Genomic DNA, 17,588 nt, shown 5'->3' on the forward strand with positions numbered 1-17,588 from the left:
CTGGTGTGACCGGACCCTTTTTTCCATATCCCGTTAGACCTGCCATTTTTGAGATCAGCCCAACCAACCAGGATTAAGAAGATGTACCAGGTCAGGCACTAGGCCACGAGTATTGGTTGTCACTGCGGAGATCTAAATGATGGGTTTCAGAGACTGGGAACCTGGGGGTATGGGCCAAGATCACTCGCATGCTCCCGTTCTCATGACTCGCAAACAATGATCTGCCAACCTCTTATGCTCCCCATCCTGACTGGATTCTTAGCGGATGAAATTACACACTTCTCCCATTCACACAATACCACTATATTCGTCAGCCACCATGACACCGATGGCCTGCGACCGTTGCTACCAGAGTAAAGAGAAGTGCTCTTTCGCCCCTGAGGCGGAGGCATGCACACGGTGCCAGTATCTGGGAATTCTCTGTTATACGTCTCGTAAAAAGAAGCGGAAGGGTCGCCGGCCAGTTTTGAAGTCCTTTGCTCACGGTAGTCTACAGATCTGGGAGCCCGGACGAGACGACGAGGCAGACCCGAACAACGCCAAGCCAGGTGCTTCTACTCTCGATCGCCATTCTAGCCGGGGCAACATCGGTTTTGACAATACGTCATTATCTGCAAAAGTGGGGGAGAGCAGCAAGAACATGGCATTAGGTGGGTTTCTGGAGGAGGTGCTTCGGCACCGCTTCATACCACAAACTGCCTTGGATGCGATAGGCATCCTGACGGACGACGACAAATTTACGACAGTACATATTCCCTTTGCCATGGGACGCAGCTTCATGCAAGATCTCCGACGGGCAATATACTCGGTCCTGTACCACTCGGGCCCAGTCGTGACAGACGGCTATCTTGCTTTCCTGGGCCAGGTAGCACATTGCCAAGCTTCTCACTTACACTGGACCACTCCCGACCTATGCAGGGGGGCAACAGCGTTGCAGAACCTACGGAACGTGGAGATTATGCGTCCCCAAGACGCCCTCTGTGTCCTTCTCCTCGGCCAGGCCTTGTTTGTTTTTGAGGTTCTTGCCAACTACTTCACGACCTCAGCGCATTCTATTGTGCAGAGTGCGCTTATCTCGGCCAAGCCATGGTATCCGCTTCTGAGCAGAGTACCTGCCTTCGACACTGTCACGTTTTGTCCGGTTCTTATGGACATAGTGGGTTGTCTGGTATATCGCAAAATACCTATAATTCGGATGTGTGTACAAGACCGGATTGTTGTGGATCGCTACGCCGGCCTATGCTCAACTCTCTTGCCTTTTCTATACCGTCTATGTGTGCAGAGTCACGCAGCCAAGTCCGGTGCGGCCACCGTGGATTGGTGTTGGACGGATCGAGAGCACCCTGAAGATTGCTACACGGACATAGAGAGAAGCATTGAGCTTTGGGCACCAAACATTCCACCAGATTTCTTCACTGCCTACGATGAGGTAGAAAGGCAAATGATGACGACCCAAGCCAAAGCTTACCGCCTTGCAGCTTTGCTTGTCATTCATCGCCTACGATTCCCCCTTGGTGTCCAAGATACCCTCGGGCAGTACTACGCTAATTGCATTTTTCATGAAATCTCGTCTTTTTTTGCCCATTCGAATATGCAGGGCGCCGGAGCATTTCCCGTCACATTCCCTCTTTTCATATCCATGTTTGAAGTCGACGGCCCCGGGGAGGACTTGCTGGAAAATCTGCGCCACTTTCCCATACAGAGCATATGCATGCTGAAGCTGCATGACTTTGTCAGGCATGTTAGACGGATCAAAGAATCAGGGGATTCTATGTTATTGTTTGATGTCGTGGAACATGATCTTAGTCACGCGGTTATCCCGTAAGGCAAAGTATATTATAATGAGACTATTAATAGAGGGCAGTGGTTACTAAGCTATATTCTATGAGATCCAACTTCTGAGTATTACACGCTGGTGAGCCGCAGTTACGGCTCACGGCCGAGAGTCTGTGAAAGGCGAGCAAGCGAGGCGAGGGGGTGGCTAGTAGGCAGGTGACCCAGAGCAGTACGAACCTCGACAAAAGCGAGTATAAGAGTAGCAACACGAGTGGAACCACTCGATCCTCGACCGGAGGTGACGACATCACCATCAAGGTTTCGGGCCCTGCCGTGGTTCGTAAGTAATATAGTAGACAGGCATTCGTGATGCAAAAAAGGCGCCATGAACAAGCTCGACTGAAGCATGAATTGGAACGTCGACGACAAGAAGATCTGCTGGACGAACTTCAGAGGAAGAAAGAGGCTTTGGTCGAGGCACGACGCAAGGAAGAGGCTAGTCAAATGAAGCTGAAGAAAATGGGCGTCTGTGTTCAAGGCTATCGATGGATTCGTCAAAGCAGTGGATACCGATGTGCTGGCGGGAGTCACTGGGTCTCCGATGCCCAGCTTGGAAACTCTTGATCTGGGATATTGACACAGGATACACAGTAGATTTAATCTTGATAGTATGCATAGTGCTGATATTTTGAGGTACTACATCTCAATCGGGTCTTCACTACGTGACGACCGTCTGTAGCTTAAGTTAGGACTAACGATCCTCGCTTCGCTTCACTGCATGTCCAGTTTATAGACCCAAAAGCCTAATAAACGCTATAATATTATTCTGTGGATAACTGTGGTTTTTGCACTGTTGAGGACTGTAGTACTATATCTCTGTTATATCAAAAACCGTTGTTCTTGCACGTGGGCCGCTGTTGTACTGACGCATGACGAGAAATAGCCCTACGACGCGTCCATTCTCATGTCATTCCACCTTGGATAAGTCCTCGCGTCTATAAACCCCAAAAATGACCTCGCATCTGATCATACTTCTCTCTCCGCACCACTCTTTTTACCCCCTCATCCAACCTCTTGATCAACATCAAGATGGACTCCCTATCCTCCGTCGGGAAGAATCTCCCTGAAATCCCCAGATCTAAGTCAACTGAGAAGTCTACGATCGTGGCATTCAAGCACACCAACGAGACCGAGATCCTCCTCTCAGTCAACCGCCACGGCTCCCTACGCATGAGCTTCTTCCTGCCAAAGACAAAGAAAGTCGGCGGCCTGATCCCCTTTGGTCAGATGCCATCCTGGGGTGTCCCATTCGCCTTTGAAATCAAGGACCCCAGTGCCCTCCGCCTCCTCTACGAGGGTAATGAAAATACCCAGCCAGGCATCCTGACCGTCCGCAAAGCAGCAACCAAGTTGCACCTCTACCTCCTCGACACCATCAAAGATATTTATATCCTCCCCGAGTTGATTGATATCGGTACTGAGCAGGCTGTCATGGAGAAGGCAGTCCTTGAGAAGCTTTTACAACGATTGGCGATGCGCCATCCGAGCTGTTCACGCCATGCATGATATTCAGTATGCGCTTTTCGATATCCCACCTGACGGCCCGAACCAGCGCCTGTCATGTGGGTCACCTGATTCAGCTTATGAGCACTGTCATTACTCCCAAATCGAAAGGACGGTTCTACGCTCGGCTTGTGGTGTCGGCCCACGTCCGTTCTAGTGCACGCTCCCTTGGGTTCACTGACCACCATCTTGAACATGTGATTGTCGATTCTGATTGTGTGAAGACCGTGGCTAAGAAGAAGACCGAGTCCAAGGATATCAACACCAAGGGTGTCGACCCCAACGATCTCAAGATCGAGATCAAGACGGAGGCTGCTATTGAGAGAGAGCAGAGCATGAGCCTGGAGGGATGAAGCCTAACAATCTGATAATACGAGATCTAAGGGATGTCGACGCTCAAATGACGAGCAGTTCTGAGGATGGAGACGTTGCTGCCAAGAGTGAGGCTCGCCGTTAGGGCTGAGCTCCACTGCAAATTCGTCAACTGCGGACATGTATCTTAAACGAAAAAACCAAAATGAAGAGGACCGTCATATTTCACGTCGGAACCCAGAGATCGCTCACTCTCTAGCTCACTTTCCCGTTTATTCGTAAACATGAATCTCGATCCCGGAAGCCGTTGCATAAACAGAACTCGTTCGAAGTTAAGACAAAAAATCCCACGGGATTCCATGGTGACAGAGCTCGTACAAATTCCAAACAAGCATTCTAGAAACGACTGCCAACCAGGTCAGAAATCTTGTTTTTCTGCTTTGTACTACACGATCAAGAAATGAGTTTCAGTCCAGGTACACAGGATTGCTCTACATCCGAGGCTGATCACGGAACTTTTGAGGAATCTGTAGTAGAGTATGAGAAAAGTAGGCTGAGTAAGACAAAGATACACATTGCCAACCTTGAACCTAGCAAGATACCAAAACTGACAATCCAGCACGACATAAACCAAAGCAGGCAGCCAATTTCCCCTGTTCAACCCAATTCAAGTACATACCTTACCAATATCCAAAACTATGAATTGCAATATGCGCCAACATCCCAACTAGACCAAATCCCAACACAACGAGCTTAGCCTCAACACCTAAATGTAAGTGTAACACAGCTGACGCAGACCTCGTCTGCAAGATACAGTTCCGGAAATGCGTTCCACTCCATACCATTCCATAATATACAAAATGCCTCAGCCAGTACAAAACAACGCACCAAACATGCCTAAACAACAGCTGAACAATTACTCAATAGTAACACCCCAGCTCGACCCTATTCGTTCGGTCCGCCTACCCGAGCTGACATCCGAACACGGGGACCGGATAAGCAGGAACACCAGCTAAGTAACTTAACCCAGTAAACCTGGATATACCGCACATTTGAGAAAGTAACTTGAGGTGTGTAGGTCAGGAGTCGACGTTCAAATCAAGTAATCCAACCCCAGCCCTCGCATCTAGACCCCATACCACAGTGTAATACATCTACCTCTACCTAGGTACAACCCGTACCGCCCGGCTATGATCCGTCCACTAACCGGGTGGTATTGCCGGTCTCGACCTGGCGGCGGTGATAATCATGTGTCATCATGCGGTACTATTAGATAATATGAAGTTGGGGGAGGGCGGGGTGAGGAATGGGGGGATTCTTCCAAGGTTGAGTTGGATGGTGCTAGTGTATGCAGGTGTGATACAATTTGGGGTAGACAGTTTAGAGTCCCGGGGGTAGTGGATTATGCATTACGTGCTTGGTATTATGGTATTATGGCATTATGGTGGAATGGATGGTTTAATCGCGCATTGTGCGATGTGATATTAGTGAAATACAGTATGATATGTCGTGTCGTGCTATGACGCAGGGGTGTCGACTGCATGTCAGGTGGTTTGTACTGTATAGTTGCGAGTCAATTCTCCCTTCCAATTGGGATGTCGGGATATCTGCTGTCTGCTGTCTGCTGTACCTGACCTAGCCGGGTAGCAAATTAGGTATAGAAAACCCTGCCATGATACTGTATGCTCCCCCGCATAGACACGTAGGCGTAGGCATTTAACCCCACGTGAGGCGGAATGGTTCCCTAAACAGGGATAGAGGAAGCCGGGGCTCTAGGGGTGTTCGCCAGAAGGTCACGCTCTAATACACATGACATAGCCCGGGGGTCCCAGCGGAGGGATATCCAGGAGAAAAGAATATGCAAGCCGAGTCTGGGGCAGAAAATCTGGGGAAACGCACAGACAGTGGCGTTCATTTGCCTGACACGCCGCTTCGGATCTCTCGGCCACTCAGATCACACGACGGGTAAAAATTTTCATCTCTTTTTCTTTCAATATTTTTTGCCATGTCTGGGACTTGTCGTCATAGCCCCTGAACGATTTTTGGTTTTGATCGGATTACTCGGCTCGACTCCTTAACGAGAACATTCTAGTGGCGTGAGGTAGCAATGACCTATGTAGACACTATTTTCTCGGCGGTCTAGGCAGGGATTGCGTGAATTCTTGCAAGGTTGAATGATCTGCCTCCCTCAGGTACCGATACGCGAACTAGACCGGATCGACGATGCGCTAAGGGGAAATTATCCCGCAAATTTCAGTGGATGGAGTCATTGTGCTGCGATCTGCGTCCCTTTGAATGTCGGTATGTACTATACTAGTAATAAAATGTTGAGATGTAGGGAGCTGATTCTAGTACAATAACTTATGTAGTTGTACAGTACATGCGTACATAACTAGAATAATCTTCTAGATGTGCTGCATAGGCAGTATTGCATCAGCCTTGACGTGCTTTGTGTTGCACTCTGGAAATAGAAAGTGGACACGGGCCGGCAAATGATGCAATTGTTGGAGCAGTAAATTACAACATTGGAAGTCACCTGGTATTCTGGTATTTTATATGTGTCAGTTGCTACTACTGTATGTATATACCTCACTATAACGTTAACTATTATGGCTATATATCTATATACGCCATACTGCAATATGCCGCAGGTGCAAGATTTTCCTTGGCATCAAGTCAGATCATTTACAGTAGAATTGCAACACCTGACGTGATCAAAGGTATACTGTATATGCGGTGAAAGAATGTTACGATCTGGACATCAACGACCAAGAAATGAGAGGTTTTTCTGCATTTCCTGGGGGTAATGGAAATAATGATTGGATGAAGAAGTTTCTTTTACGTGTTGCCACTTGGTAGTGGTGGAGCAGCCCCAGTCAGATGACTTGGACATGCCCAGCTGGGCGGCAAGAGGGTTAAAGCGGCATGCGCTAGGATGTGTCGGGCGGCCATGTGGGGGAGCCCTGGTCCAATAATACCCGATAAACTGGTCACAAGGGGCTGACACAGCACCCTAATGGGAAACACATCTGGCCGCTGTAACACAATGACGAAAGCGAAAATGCCAATAAAAAAAAACCAGAAAATACTCCACAGGCACCTTGTGACCCATGGATGGTACCTGGTGGAGCATCGTGACTCTTTGGCCCTTGGACTATATAACTCTCTGCCCCCCGCTGTTGCTAGGGAGGGTCCCATAGTATTCATTTCTGCAAATTCTGCGCAGCCTCACATGGACTTGTCATTATAGCATTCGCAGCTAGCCTGTTCACGTTTGAATACTTCTACATCTACAACATATCTTTAATCTTCAATCTTCACATCACAATGCCCGGCTCAAATTACCACGTTATTGAACCGCATCCCTCGGTCCCGCGCGCAGGCCGCCCAGCAGTCTACGCCGGCCGCGGTGGTGCTGGCAACGTCGTTAGCCTCAAGAACACCAAGACGACTCCCTCGCATACCGCAACCGGTCCAGCGTCGCTGACCCGACTCGACTCCCGCACTCCAACAACCTTCATGGCTGGCCGCGGAGGTGCCGGTAACGTCCACAGCAGCAGCGAGCGAGCCATCTTCAGCTTCGACGAAGAGCTCGAACGCGACCTGCGCCGCGCCGCCCCCGTCTACCACGTGGGCCGCGGTGGTGCTGGTAACACCATGTTCCGCGACGACTCTAGCAGCTCTAGCCTGAGCCGCAAGTACTCTGCTGCCAGCACAGCTACCAACTCCAGTACCGGATCTGTCGCTGATCGTGCTCGCGATATGGCTCGTCGTGGTTTGGAGAAGGGCTGGGGCAAGCTCAAGGGCACTGCCTAGATGCATTGCGTCAACATCAGTACACTCGTTCTGAACGAGATTATGACATTTATGACAACCCCCAAAAAAAGTTCTTGTCTTTCTCTTTTCTTTCGACTCTCAGTTTTTTAATATCAACAAAGCGGGAATTCTACGGATGACCCAGACCGAAACACGAGCTCTCAACAAACACGCAAAAGTTGAACAGTCTTTAACTAAGACACTTGATACCCGTCTGTTTCTTTCTGAGTCGCCGATACCCCATTCCCGCGACCTCAAACAATTTCATACTTCAACACACGTTTTCTTTGTTACATCGAGACCGCTTCACTCACATCATGGACAACCGGCGTTCTTTGTTCTCGGATACCCTTGCAACAGCAATAAATCCACACCAGCATATCGCCAGGTTCTGGAACCCGGGTGGTCATCCCTTTCAACACGCTCAAACATCAACACGTCAACACTCCACCCAGAAGAATTGAAATTGTACCATCGAACCCACGGGTCTGGCTGCATCATTCTCAAGGAGTCGGAGTCCTGTGCTTTGATCTGATTTCTCTTTTTCATTCCCTATGTGTCTCATTCTGAGTCGATCTGTCTCTTTGTCTCTCTGCTTTTTGTGTCCCTTTCAACATATTCCCCCCAATATCGCGCTTTGCCGTGCTACTACTTTCTAGACGGCTTTTACAATAAATTACATGTCTAGGCTTTGCCCGGGCTGGATTTGATATCTCCCATTAATTTTCTTTTGTAAATTGTAGAGATTTTTTAGTATCATGTCGTGCTCAGCCATTGTGTCATGGCTGATGGCGACATTGCAATTGCCTCTCTTCTGTGGTATTGTTGGGTTGCGCCGCGGGTAGGCGAAGCTAGCCGCTTGGACGTCGGTGAACTAGTCGGTCTACCAGACTTGAAAATTTTCATTTCGTTGAGTTTATTCTTTTTATTTCCTTGTTTTTTTATTTCTATTTTATTTGAATGTCTCAATCTTGTTTAATTATTTTACAGCATTTCTTGGTTTTTGATTTTCTTGTATTCTGGTCTAGACTGTTGGTTGGTTCTTTGTTCAATTGATGCCAAAGACTTCTATAAACCTACTGCAAATAGTTTGATCATTATGATGCGGTTCAATCTATGTACTCCCCGAATCCCAACGACTGGAAGTATACATCTACAGACAATTAACGTTACTGTACATCACATCCTAATCCCTCAACATTCTATACTAAAGAACTACTGTAAACCCTCCTCCTTCTCAAATAAAACCCAACACACCCACCCATGTGTCCTCATCTGCATTACCGAACCAGTCGCAACCCTCACGTCTGAAACGTGCCATGACCCACATCAACATCACCATCAAAATGAAAATCAAAATCCACAAAACCCACATCTAGGTCCAGATCCAGGTACTGGTCCACATTCAGGAGATACATGATTCTGTACATGTGAAGCGTATCAAGGTTCTCACAGAGCTGGGACTTTCGCTTCTGCTCTACTCGGATGGTGCGACAACCGGCTATCTACGCCGAATATCATGGCACATAGCCAACTCCGAGGCTGAAGCATTGTTTAAAAGAAAGATGAAGACATCGTAATCCCGGAAATCAATTCCAATTGTGCACAGATCACGTTGCCATCCCTAGCTCTCTTGAGTAATGTAGCATCTATCAACGCGTGAAAGGATCAAACTTCACTCTCCAGTCCGACCATCTTAAGGGAATCCTTCCAGAGACGATCCTCTTCCATAGGATTATATGTCTGTTTCACCCATCCAGCATTAAAAGTTTGGCCATCGTCTTGACCACGATCCGCTTCCTTGCAGTCCTCGAGATACTTGCCACCCTTTCCCTCCCACTCCTTGCCTACGGCCGCCCACACCGTCGTAGCTGCTCCCTGCTCGGTAGACTTCAAGATCTTCAGGATGTAGGGATTGGTCATAATGCCCTCTAAGAACTCCGGAGGCATATTGCGGGATATATCAGTGTTGATCGCGCCGGGGTGGAGACTGGTAGAATGTAGTCCCTGGGCACCATATAGCCGCTCAATGGTATTGGCTAAATATACCGCTGCTAGCTTAGCGTTGTTGTATGCATGTTCGTGGTTATAACCGCCCTTTTCGAAGTTGTAGTTGTCGCTAGCTGGGAGGGTCGCAGCTCGGTGGGCTGATGAAGCCACGACCACGACTCGCGAATTAAGCTCCGGAGTCACACTGGCTAACAAAGCTTGCTTTAGAAGCTGGAAGAGGAGAAAGAATCCTAAATAGTTGCCAGCGAATTGCGCCTCAATGCCATCTCTGGTGAGCGTGTGGTTCTGGAGGCCCATGACACCCGCGCCGTTGATAAGAAGGTTGACCTGGCCCTTGGACGCGGTGAGGATTTCTTCGGCTCCGGCCCGAATACTCGCAAAGCGCTCTAGATTCATGTCGATCAGGGAGACTCGACCGGGTTCCAATATCCCGGCGAGGTTCTTCTCGGCCTTAGATCGGTTGCGGGCTGTGAGGAACAGAGTGGCGCCGGTAGCGGATAATGCACGAGCTGTCTCGATACCAATGCCTGACGTGGCTCCTGTGATGACAACAACCTTGCCGGCCAGCTTGCCTTTGACACCCTCATCTTGGATGATCTGAAGGGCGGTTGGTCGTGCATCTCCGGCGCCTTGGGGATCAAAATGCGTGGCAGCGTAGGGGCCTGATGAACCCATATTGAGGAGCAGAGGGGAAAACTTTCAGATGTAAATAAAGATACAGTGTCTTGAATGAATCAACAATGATGGCTATTTATATTTGTCCATTTTTTGTATAGTTCGGCCTCCTCCCTATCCCATGCCTGATGTCCGCGAGTTGTCATCTTCTGCGGCCGCATTCGCGGCCGCAAATCATCCGGTCGTCTTCGCCTAATCTCCGCCAGTCATCTATATACCACATTCTGCGGCCATCTTCCCATCTTAGTCTTCTGTTGCTGCGGCCGTCAAAAGCCCGCCAAAAAACTGAACGCCGTCCACCTTCCACCTTCCACCTTCACTATGCAGACGCCCAGTCATGAGTCCAGCCTCGACCTGGCCCCGCAGTCCTGCCAATCCTGCAGGTCGCGTAAGAGGAAATGCGACAAGGCACGCCCCAGATGCTCCCTCTGCGCCAAGTAAGCACGAAAGACTACGTTAGGCAGCAGAGCTAACGCAGGGCAACGCAGGCGAAATCAAAATTGCGAGTATTGGAGACCAGAGGCGCCTAGCCACTCGGCCACCACTTCAAGCCCGGAGCGAGGATGGTACCCCTTTCCCGTAGATGAGGCAGATGTTCAGACTATTGACTTTCCGACTATCTTGTTTCTCGATCCGGCTCTGCTACAGCACAGCTTAGTGGAGATTGCACCTACGGCAGGGACTGTCCCGCAGTATATTTTACAACTACTAGGCGATTTGGATGAAATCCGGCTCACGGCAGCGCGATTTTTCGAGCATATTCATCAGTGGATGCCCTTTATATCAAAGAAGCGGTTCTATGACCTATACCTACAGCCCTCATTCCACTCACGGCCCGATGTTGTTCTTCTTTTATTGGCACTGAAGCTCATCACTACCTTCCCACCGGCTGGTTCTCGTAGTCCTCGGACGGCCTTGTATAATTCAACTAAACATTTTTATCTAAAGGTGGAAGGCTCTTTCTCTATTTTAGCGCTGCAAGCCGGTGTTCTTGTTGCTCTTTATGAGCTAGGACACGGAATCTACCCGGCTGCATTCTTGTCTGTCGGGGCTTGTGCGAGGTATGCCCATGGATTGGGTATCAATGTCAGTCGCACGGTGCCGACTAGGAAAGTGCTCACTTTGGTGGAGGTTGAGGAGCGACGGAGAGTCTGGTGGGCTATTGTCATTTTAGACCGGTTCGTCGCTATCCACCGTGAGTCCTTTGTCTTGGATACTAATAGCAAAAAAGCTTTGTGAGCATCGGCTGTCCGGGACGGCCCTTCGTAACTGCAGATCCAAGATTGGATGACTTTTTGCCGGCCGATGATGCCGCATGGGACCAGGGGGTATGTCGATTCATGACCTTTGTCATTTAGGTCCTGATCTTTGAATTAGACAGTCAGACCGGATAGGTTCTCGACTCTCTCGTCTCCAATGACGGGACATATGAGTAAATTTGCTTTGCTCTGTCAAGCCACCAGGCTGTTAGGCCAAGTTCTCCATCACCTCTCAGCCGACTTCACCAACGAAGATGATGTTTGGATACAGCTCGATCGTACCCTGCAGTCAATGCTAGCCGCTGCATTAAATATAGACTGCCCGGACTATGATCAAATCACTTTCGTGTACAGGTTAGTACTACAATCATCAACCCTGTCTTGTACAAGCTTTTACACCAAACTTAGCGCCCTGGTCGCCCTATACACACCCTGGTTATCATCCGGTGGAGTTCAAGAAATCGACACCGATCGTTCACGACGAGCGAGGGTTATTCTTCAACAAATCACGGATCGTATTAGTGCAAATCTGATCGAGCGACAATGCTTCTTAGGTCGGGATCCAGAGGATATGTCCCCGTGGGGTCTGTACTTTGCCTATCGCATCTGTGGGGCCCATATGGGGTCTAGCAGTAAAGCACCGCATGGCATTGAGGTGGTGAGGAGCCTGCGTGAGGGATTCATGACTATTAATGTACGGTGGAATGTTGCGGGTGTTTATCTGCAGCTATTGGAGGCCCAGGAGGCTATTCATTTGGGGGCGTGAGTTTGGAGCGATATATACGTATATTCTGTTCCCCTCCTATGCTCTTGTAAACAGTTCGACACTGTTTTCCATCGCAATCCGTCGCAAGCCATCCACAGTCCAGAATATACAGCTCTCAGTGGCAATTAGACCCTACAACACAAGCGCCCACTCCCGTACCTATCACCGAAGATGTTCTTCTTCCAATCCCAGCAGCCGTGGGAGCCCAAAACATTATCCCATGCGCCACGCGGGATGCAACGCGTCATCCGGATGGGATTGGGTAGTGACATTGAAACTGACTCTGAGCGTCCTCAAAAAAGCGGCGGCAGCTAAGATAGGAAAACCCGACCTGGCATAGGAATACGGTAAGCTACATAAGTACGGGAAATCTGAGGGGAAATGAATTTCCAGTTGATATGTATCTTGTTGTGGCTACATGCAATACAACATGCCCTACAAGTACAAGTCTGATAGACGATATGCTCTATACAGCGCATCATTTACAATTCCGTCAAGCAGGCCATCCTAAGAAGAAGAGTTTGAATTTGCACAGATAAAGTCAGAATCAATGCCAAGACGACATGAACTGGGGAGGTAAATGGAAACTGGGGGTATCAAAAGTCACGCGGAGACGGGACTCGGATTGGTGTATTGGTCGGTCACTTCTTGCATGCACTGCCAATTGCCAATTGCAATGCATGGTGATCGAATTGTTGACAGGATTTCGCTGTATCGTGGAGGAATGCTTGTTTCGAGATTTGGAGATGGACCTTTGACCACGTCAAGATAGCCGGTCGGGCTGATCGACTAATGCGCGTGACCGTGGCATTGAGGACCTTTGTCGGGACTGATCTTTTATGCGAATCGCTTGAAGATGACTTCGGGGTCCTCGTGCCATTCGTCTGCGCTGACCCACATCTACGAGAATCGGGTTAGTCTGACAGCAGATTGATCTAAGGGGGACCAGCATACCTTTCTAAACGTGCTTAGCCCGGCAAGAATGCTACCACCAATCCACGTGGTATACTTGCGCTCTGCTGGCGCGGAGATCCGGATCTTCATGTCTTCAACAGCCAATCTCTTGATCTCACGCATCAATCGATCGGGGAAGTTCTTGCACAATGTTGAACCACCAGAAAGCACAATGTTGAGGTACAGCGACTTGCGTAGGTCGAGATCTGTGCGAGTAATAGCGTCCTGGACAATCTGATGCACACCGGGATACTCAAGACCAATAAGTTCAGGGTCGAACAGGATTTCGGGTGCGCGATAGCGTTCTTGGCCAATCTATAGGCAATCCATTAGCATTGTCATGACCTCTAGGACGAATGATCTGGCGCAAGCACTCACCTTGATCTTGTGTCCATCCGGCAGAGTATAGTCGACCGCCTTCGCATCGGACTTGTGGTAGCTGTTCATCCACTCCTTTTCTTCCCGCTTCGGGTCCAACGACACATAGCAGACCTTCTCCTTGATCATGCGCACAACCTCCTTCTCGGCACTAGTGTGCAAGACATGACCAGCCTTCCGCAGCAGCAACTGCATCTGTTCTGTAACATCACGACCAGCGACATCAATTCTTCGAATACTGTTTGGGATAGCGAAACCCTCGAAGACAGGAACGGCATGGGAAACACCATCTCCGGAGTCCAAGACCACACCGGTGGTACGACCAGACGCGTAGAGCGACAATACAGCCTGAATAGACATATACAAGGCCGGCACATTAAAAGCCTCAAACATAAGCTGGGCAGCGATATCACGGTTGGCGCGTGGGTTCAGCGGCGGCTCCGTGAGGAGGACTGGGTGTTCTTCGGGGAGGGTCTTGAGTTCGTTCTCGTAGACGTAGTGCCAGATGGATTCCATGTCCTCCCAATTTGTGACGATGCCGTGTTCCAGTGGATACCGGATCTTCAAGAGGCCGCGGAGTTCTTGTGCGCGTGAACCGATGAACGAGTCTCCTTCCAGACCACCGGCCATCACCCGTGGGTGTTTGGGCCGGCCGACGAATGAGGGAAAGTAACATGAGGGGATTTCTTCGCCTGCGAATCCTGCTCGGATTGTGCCGCTGCCATTGTCGATGACAATTGGCACGTTGTGGAGGGTGGCCTCTGCCATTGCGGGGAGTGTATGGGGTGAGGTCGGGAAAGGAGGCGCAAGCTTGACGGCCTTTCGGCCTAGAATGGACGACTCGGGGGATCAGTGGAGTCGAGTTTTGTGATTAAGCGGCTTTGATGCGGTTGGTGGTTGGGCGGCGTAGTTCGTGTTTCTGATTCAGGGAGGTTTTGCGGCTTCGCGTCGGGAGTCAACAAGGAGCTTGGGCCACCTGGCCATACTACGGCCACTATGACTTAGGCTCTAAACAGTAGATATCGAGGATTCAAGATGACTGTTTAATTACAGTCAAATGTCATTTCTGCAGATATTTTCCAGGCAGGTCAATTGCTGCCAGAAAGGGGTTCTCATTGCGTTTCCGTTTTATTAAATGTAACCTCAAATCCTTTGGTCTTTCTCAATTTCACGCTGTTTCATGATTTGAAAGTTCTGCTTCAGTAGAACCAATATCATCCTCCCTGACATATCGAGCCAGGTCAATAGATAAATTTGAATCAATTGCTGTATTGCCGTATCAAAATGCCCAAGTCCCTATGCAAATTCCAACCGTAAATCATAAAAACCACAACGCCGAGCAAGAAACGCAATCTTAGGCGACACTGACATGTCGCAAATTAGGCCAAAAGAGCCTGCACAAGGGAACTCTTAATCCAGAAAACCCAGTTCGTCAGACATGAAACCTGCGAGTTCATCCTTTCTTTCAGGATGTGAATCAAATACCTCAGATTTCTGAAGCTCGGCACGGGCAATGGCAGTCCCAATTTCCCTAATTCAAAGTTAGTCAGACGAGTCAAATCCATACATATAAGTAGCTTACTGGACAGAGCTGCTGACCACATATTTCTGCTCATTCAGAATTTGAGCAAGCTCTTGCTGGTGGTTATCAGCAAGGTCGGGGTTCGGAACAACGATCAAGGGCACGCCCAAGCGCAGGGCTGCAAGAATAGTTCCAGTGCCTATCACGAAGTAAGTGTCCGATCAAACATTTGAATTTCAAATCCAATCCGCGTAAAAATGACAACCCGTACCGGCATGACTGATGATTAGACCAAGCTCCTGGTCATCCCGTTTCTTGGTCTTCATCAATTCCCTATCGATGCTTGGCTTGGAGTCGAAGCCACCGATGATGAGGCCATGGTGCGATTGCTCGCCATTTGCGAAGATTTCGAATGTTTGACTGCCACCTTTGCCGTACTGAATGAGAAGATGGGTGTACTGGCGTTTGGCCAAGGTCTCCAGGAATTGCGGAGAAAGCACTTGCTGGATTAGCTTCTCAAACGAAGCCGTAGCGCCCACAGTAACGAAACACAGCTTCATGGTGGCGGTTGGATAGAAATGCACCGAGTCATGCAATCAGCAAGCATGCTTTATAGGATAGAAGAAGAAGTCGCATCGAAGAGCATCGATGCCAGTATGGAATCACGTGAAGCCACCCACGCTAGCCTAGTTTGGGATAGCGTATCCAGAGCCGCCGAACCTCGCAAAAAACAGACGTCGACAGGACTTTTACCCACGTATCCCCGCAACAATGGCTTCAATCAGGTCAATGGCTCAGCCAGCCCGGCTTATGACACGGAGGGCCCTGGTTGCTCCCTCAGTCCGATACTTTTCAGTTTCTCCGTTCAAGCGCGCCCAGGAAGACCCCGTGGCGCCTCCACCACCAAAGGAACTCACACTGGAAGAGTTCCCCCCAGTGCCCGAGTACTCGCCAGATCTCATGACAAAGGAGCTCCGATCCATGTACGATTTGATGTCGCCCGAGGAACGCGCCGATTTCGATGCGGAGAACACCCGCATGGTTGCCGAGTTCAACGACCCTGCGAAGCGATCCGCAGCCTTCGCGCTGATTGAGAAAGAGTTGCAACAGATTGACAAGGCAGAGGATTTGCGATTTGAAGACATCCGTCCCCGGACGCCTGGATTCTGGGCCGAGGACGATCCCGATGAAATGGCTCAGGTCGAGGATGGTGACGAGGAGGTCAACGATGATGAAATCACATCCATGGCACACACAGAGATGGAGCTGCACCGGGAGATGCGAGAGTACGCCCGCATTACAGCGTGGGACATGCCAATGCTGAGCAGTAAGATTAATTACCCCTCACAATCCTCCCTTTCCATACGCTAACCTTAAACTACAGAGCTCGCCAAACCCTTCTCCCTGCCTCCCGCCAACCACATTCTCCGATTCCGCTACACCACCTACATGGGTGAACAGCACCCCGCCGAGCCCAAGGTCGTCGTGGAACTCGCCTCCCAAGATCTGACCCCCAAGTACCTCACCGAAGCCCAGCGCCAAACATTCCTCAAGCTGGCCGGTACGCGCTACAACCCGCAAACCGACATTGTGCGCATGTCCAGTGAGAAGTACGGCTCGCGCGCTCAGAATAAGCGCTACCTAGCCGACCTGGTCAACTCCCTGATCAAGGAGGCCAAGGAAGGCGACTCTTTCGCCGATATCCCCCTCGACCTCCGTCACCACAAGCCCAAGGTCCGCCTTCAATTCCCCGAGTCCTGGAACATGACCGAGACCCGTCGGGAGCAGCTCGCCGCTCGCCGCAGGGAGCGTCTTGCCGCCGAGGAGACGCGTGAGGCTCTGGTGGACGGTAACAATGTCATCTCGGATGCTATCAAGGTCCTGCCTTCGCTTAACCCCGCGCTTCAGGCCAAGGCTGCTGACGAGCGGGAGCGCGTGGCTGTCAAGGTTGGTGCCCGCAAAAAGATCGGTCGCCGGTGAGAGACGTTTGTAGACTGTATATTGGGTGTGCTTGAAAAGCTGTTGTCAGACATTTGCGAGGCGCGGGCGCATATTTTAGGATCTTTGGCATCTATTATTTCTTCAAATGTACTATAGTCATTTTATTCCATGCATTGGCGACTCGCTGACAGTTTTATACCGGTATATCGTAGCTTGCCTATCTATCCTGTCACTGCTCTACATGAAAGACTACCGTTACTTTGTTACAACAGCGTAAGAACGATTCTACAAACGAGAACGATCGAAAATGTGGAGGTGTTTCATTAGGATATTTCTCAGGGGCCAGGGGCACAAGCTCCTCCATAAACTCATGGCGAGCTGCATCCCATTAGGGCACCAGTGAAAAACTCAAAAAGAACTAGGAACCAGATGCCACAAAAAAACAAACGCAGATTTGGGTACCAGGCAGCCCAATCAGAATACAAAAAGAAATTGCTCAATAAAGAAAATAACATCCCATCATCAGTCACTTGTCACATCAGATAGTCAAGAATATCTAATGCTATGTTGTCCAGTCTTGCTTGATAGAAAAATAAGCCAGATCATGTCGCTGGCA

At 49.6% G+C, this 17,588-nt stretch overlaps 10 protein-coding genes across 10 annotated transcripts; 7 read left to right on the forward strand and 3 right to left on the reverse strand.

The window, feature by feature from the left end:
- Positions 1–319: 319 nt before the first annotated feature.
- Positions 320–1,825, forward strand: N7446_005821 (uncharacterized protein; the record flags this gene model as incomplete). Its single annotated transcript, XM_058514569.1, has 1 exon — positions 320–1,825. One exon carries the CDS (start codon positions 320–322, stop codon positions 1,823–1,825), a length of 1,506 nt encoding a protein of 501 aa, XP_058371747.1.
- Positions 1,826–2,145: 320 nt separating this feature from the next.
- Positions 2,146–2,400, forward strand: N7446_005822 (uncharacterized protein; the record flags this gene model as incomplete). The annotated part of the gene is made up of 1 exon (XM_058514570.1): positions 2,146–2,400. The coding sequence occupies one exon, from the start codon at positions 2,146–2,148 to the stop codon at positions 2,398–2,400; it is 255 nt and encodes an 84-aa protein (XP_058371748.1).
- A 465-nt stretch (positions 2,401–2,865) lies between these two features.
- On the forward strand, positions 2,866–3,342 carry N7446_005823 (uncharacterized protein; the record flags this gene model as incomplete). Its single annotated transcript, XM_058514571.1, has 1 exon — positions 2,866–3,342. One exon carries the CDS (start codon positions 2,866–2,868, stop codon positions 3,340–3,342), a length of 477 nt encoding a protein of 158 aa, XP_058371749.1.
- Positions 3,343–3,419: 77 nt separating this feature from the next.
- Positions 3,420–3,692, forward strand: N7446_005824 (uncharacterized protein; the record flags this gene model as incomplete). The annotated part of the gene is made up of 1 exon (XM_058514572.1): positions 3,420–3,692. The coding sequence occupies one exon, from the start codon at positions 3,420–3,422 to the stop codon at positions 3,690–3,692; it is 273 nt and encodes a 90-aa protein (XP_058371750.1).
- A 3,286-nt stretch (positions 3,693–6,978) lies between these two features.
- Positions 6,979–7,467, forward strand: N7446_005825 (DUF3602 domain-containing protein; the record flags this gene model as incomplete). Its single annotated transcript, XM_058514573.1, has 1 exon — positions 6,979–7,467. One exon carries the CDS (start codon positions 6,979–6,981, stop codon positions 7,465–7,467), a length of 489 nt encoding a protein of 162 aa, XP_058371751.1.
- A 1,668-nt stretch (positions 7,468–9,135) lies between these two features.
- N7446_005826 (putative short-chain dehydrogenase/reductase) lies at positions 9,136–10,152 on the reverse strand (the record flags this gene model as incomplete). The annotated part of the gene is made up of 1 exon (XM_058514574.1): positions 9,136–10,152. The coding sequence occupies one exon, from the start codon at positions 10,150–10,152 to the stop codon at positions 9,136–9,138; it is 1,017 nt and encodes a 338-aa protein (XP_058371752.1).
- Positions 10,153–10,473: 321 nt separating this feature from the next.
- Positions 10,474–12,177, forward strand: N7446_005827 (Zn(II)2Cys6 transcription factor; the record flags this gene model as incomplete). The annotated part of the gene is made up of 5 exons (XM_058514575.1): positions 10,474–10,589; positions 10,641–11,330; positions 11,384–11,480; positions 11,530–11,765; positions 11,820–12,177. The coding sequence occupies 5 exons, from the start codon at positions 10,474–10,476 to the stop codon at positions 12,175–12,177; spliced, it is 1,497 nt and encodes a 498-aa protein (XP_058371753.1).
- An 837-nt stretch (positions 12,178–13,014) lies between these two features.
- On the reverse strand, positions 13,015–14,277 carry N7446_005828 (actin-related protein ArpA; the record flags this gene model as incomplete). The annotated part of the gene is made up of 3 exons (XM_058514576.1): positions 13,015–13,077; positions 13,132–13,446; positions 13,510–14,277. 3 exons carry the CDS (start codon positions 14,275–14,277, stop codon positions 13,015–13,017), a joined length of 1,146 nt encoding a protein of 381 aa, XP_058371754.1.
- A 527-nt stretch (positions 14,278–14,804) lies between these two features.
- Positions 14,805–15,631, reverse strand: alg13 (N-acetylglucosaminyldiphosphodolichol N-acetylglucosaminyltransferase catalytic subunit ALG13). Its single transcript, XM_058514577.1, has 3 exons — positions 15,303–15,631; positions 15,092–15,230; positions 14,805–15,040 (listed from the first exon to the last, which is right to left on the reverse strand). Exons 1-3 carry the CDS (start codon positions 15,589–15,591, stop codon positions 14,920–14,922), a joined length of 549 nt encoding a protein of 182 aa, XP_058371755.1. The 5' UTR covers positions 15,592–15,631; the 3' UTR covers positions 14,805–14,919.
- A 171-nt stretch (positions 15,632–15,802) lies between these two features.
- Positions 15,803–17,011, forward strand: N7446_005830 (mitochondrial 37S ribosomal protein mS35; the record flags this gene model as incomplete). The annotated part of the gene is made up of 2 exons (XM_058514578.1): positions 15,803–16,358; positions 16,416–17,011. The coding sequence occupies 2 exons, from the start codon at positions 15,803–15,805 to the stop codon at positions 17,009–17,011; spliced, it is 1,152 nt and encodes a 383-aa protein (XP_058371756.1).
- Between the last annotated feature and the right edge of the window lie 577 nt (positions 17,012–17,588).

This window comes from Penicillium canescens (genome assembly GCF_028828765.1).
Source record: "Penicillium canescens strain IBT 15451 chromosome Unknown utg000004l_segment0_segment0, whole genome shotgun sequence".
NCBI lineage: Eukaryota > Fungi > Ascomycota > Eurotiomycetes > Eurotiales > Aspergillaceae > Penicillium > Penicillium canescens.

Bases quoted from the DNA above. Each gene is read 5' to 3' on its own strand.
- alg13 (XM_058514577.1), bottom strand. From the start codon at position 15,591: ATGAAGCTGTGTTTCGTTACTGTGGGCGCTACGGCTTCGTTTGAGAAG. The intron at 15,231-15,302 runs GTACGGGTTGTC...ACTTCGTGATAG, and splicing joins TCTAATCATCAGTCATGCCG to GCACTGGAACTATTCTTGCA. The intron at 15,041-15,091 runs GTAAGCTACTTA...ACTTTGAATTAG, and splicing joins GTGGTCAGCAGCTCTGTCCA to GGAAATTGGGACTGCCATTG.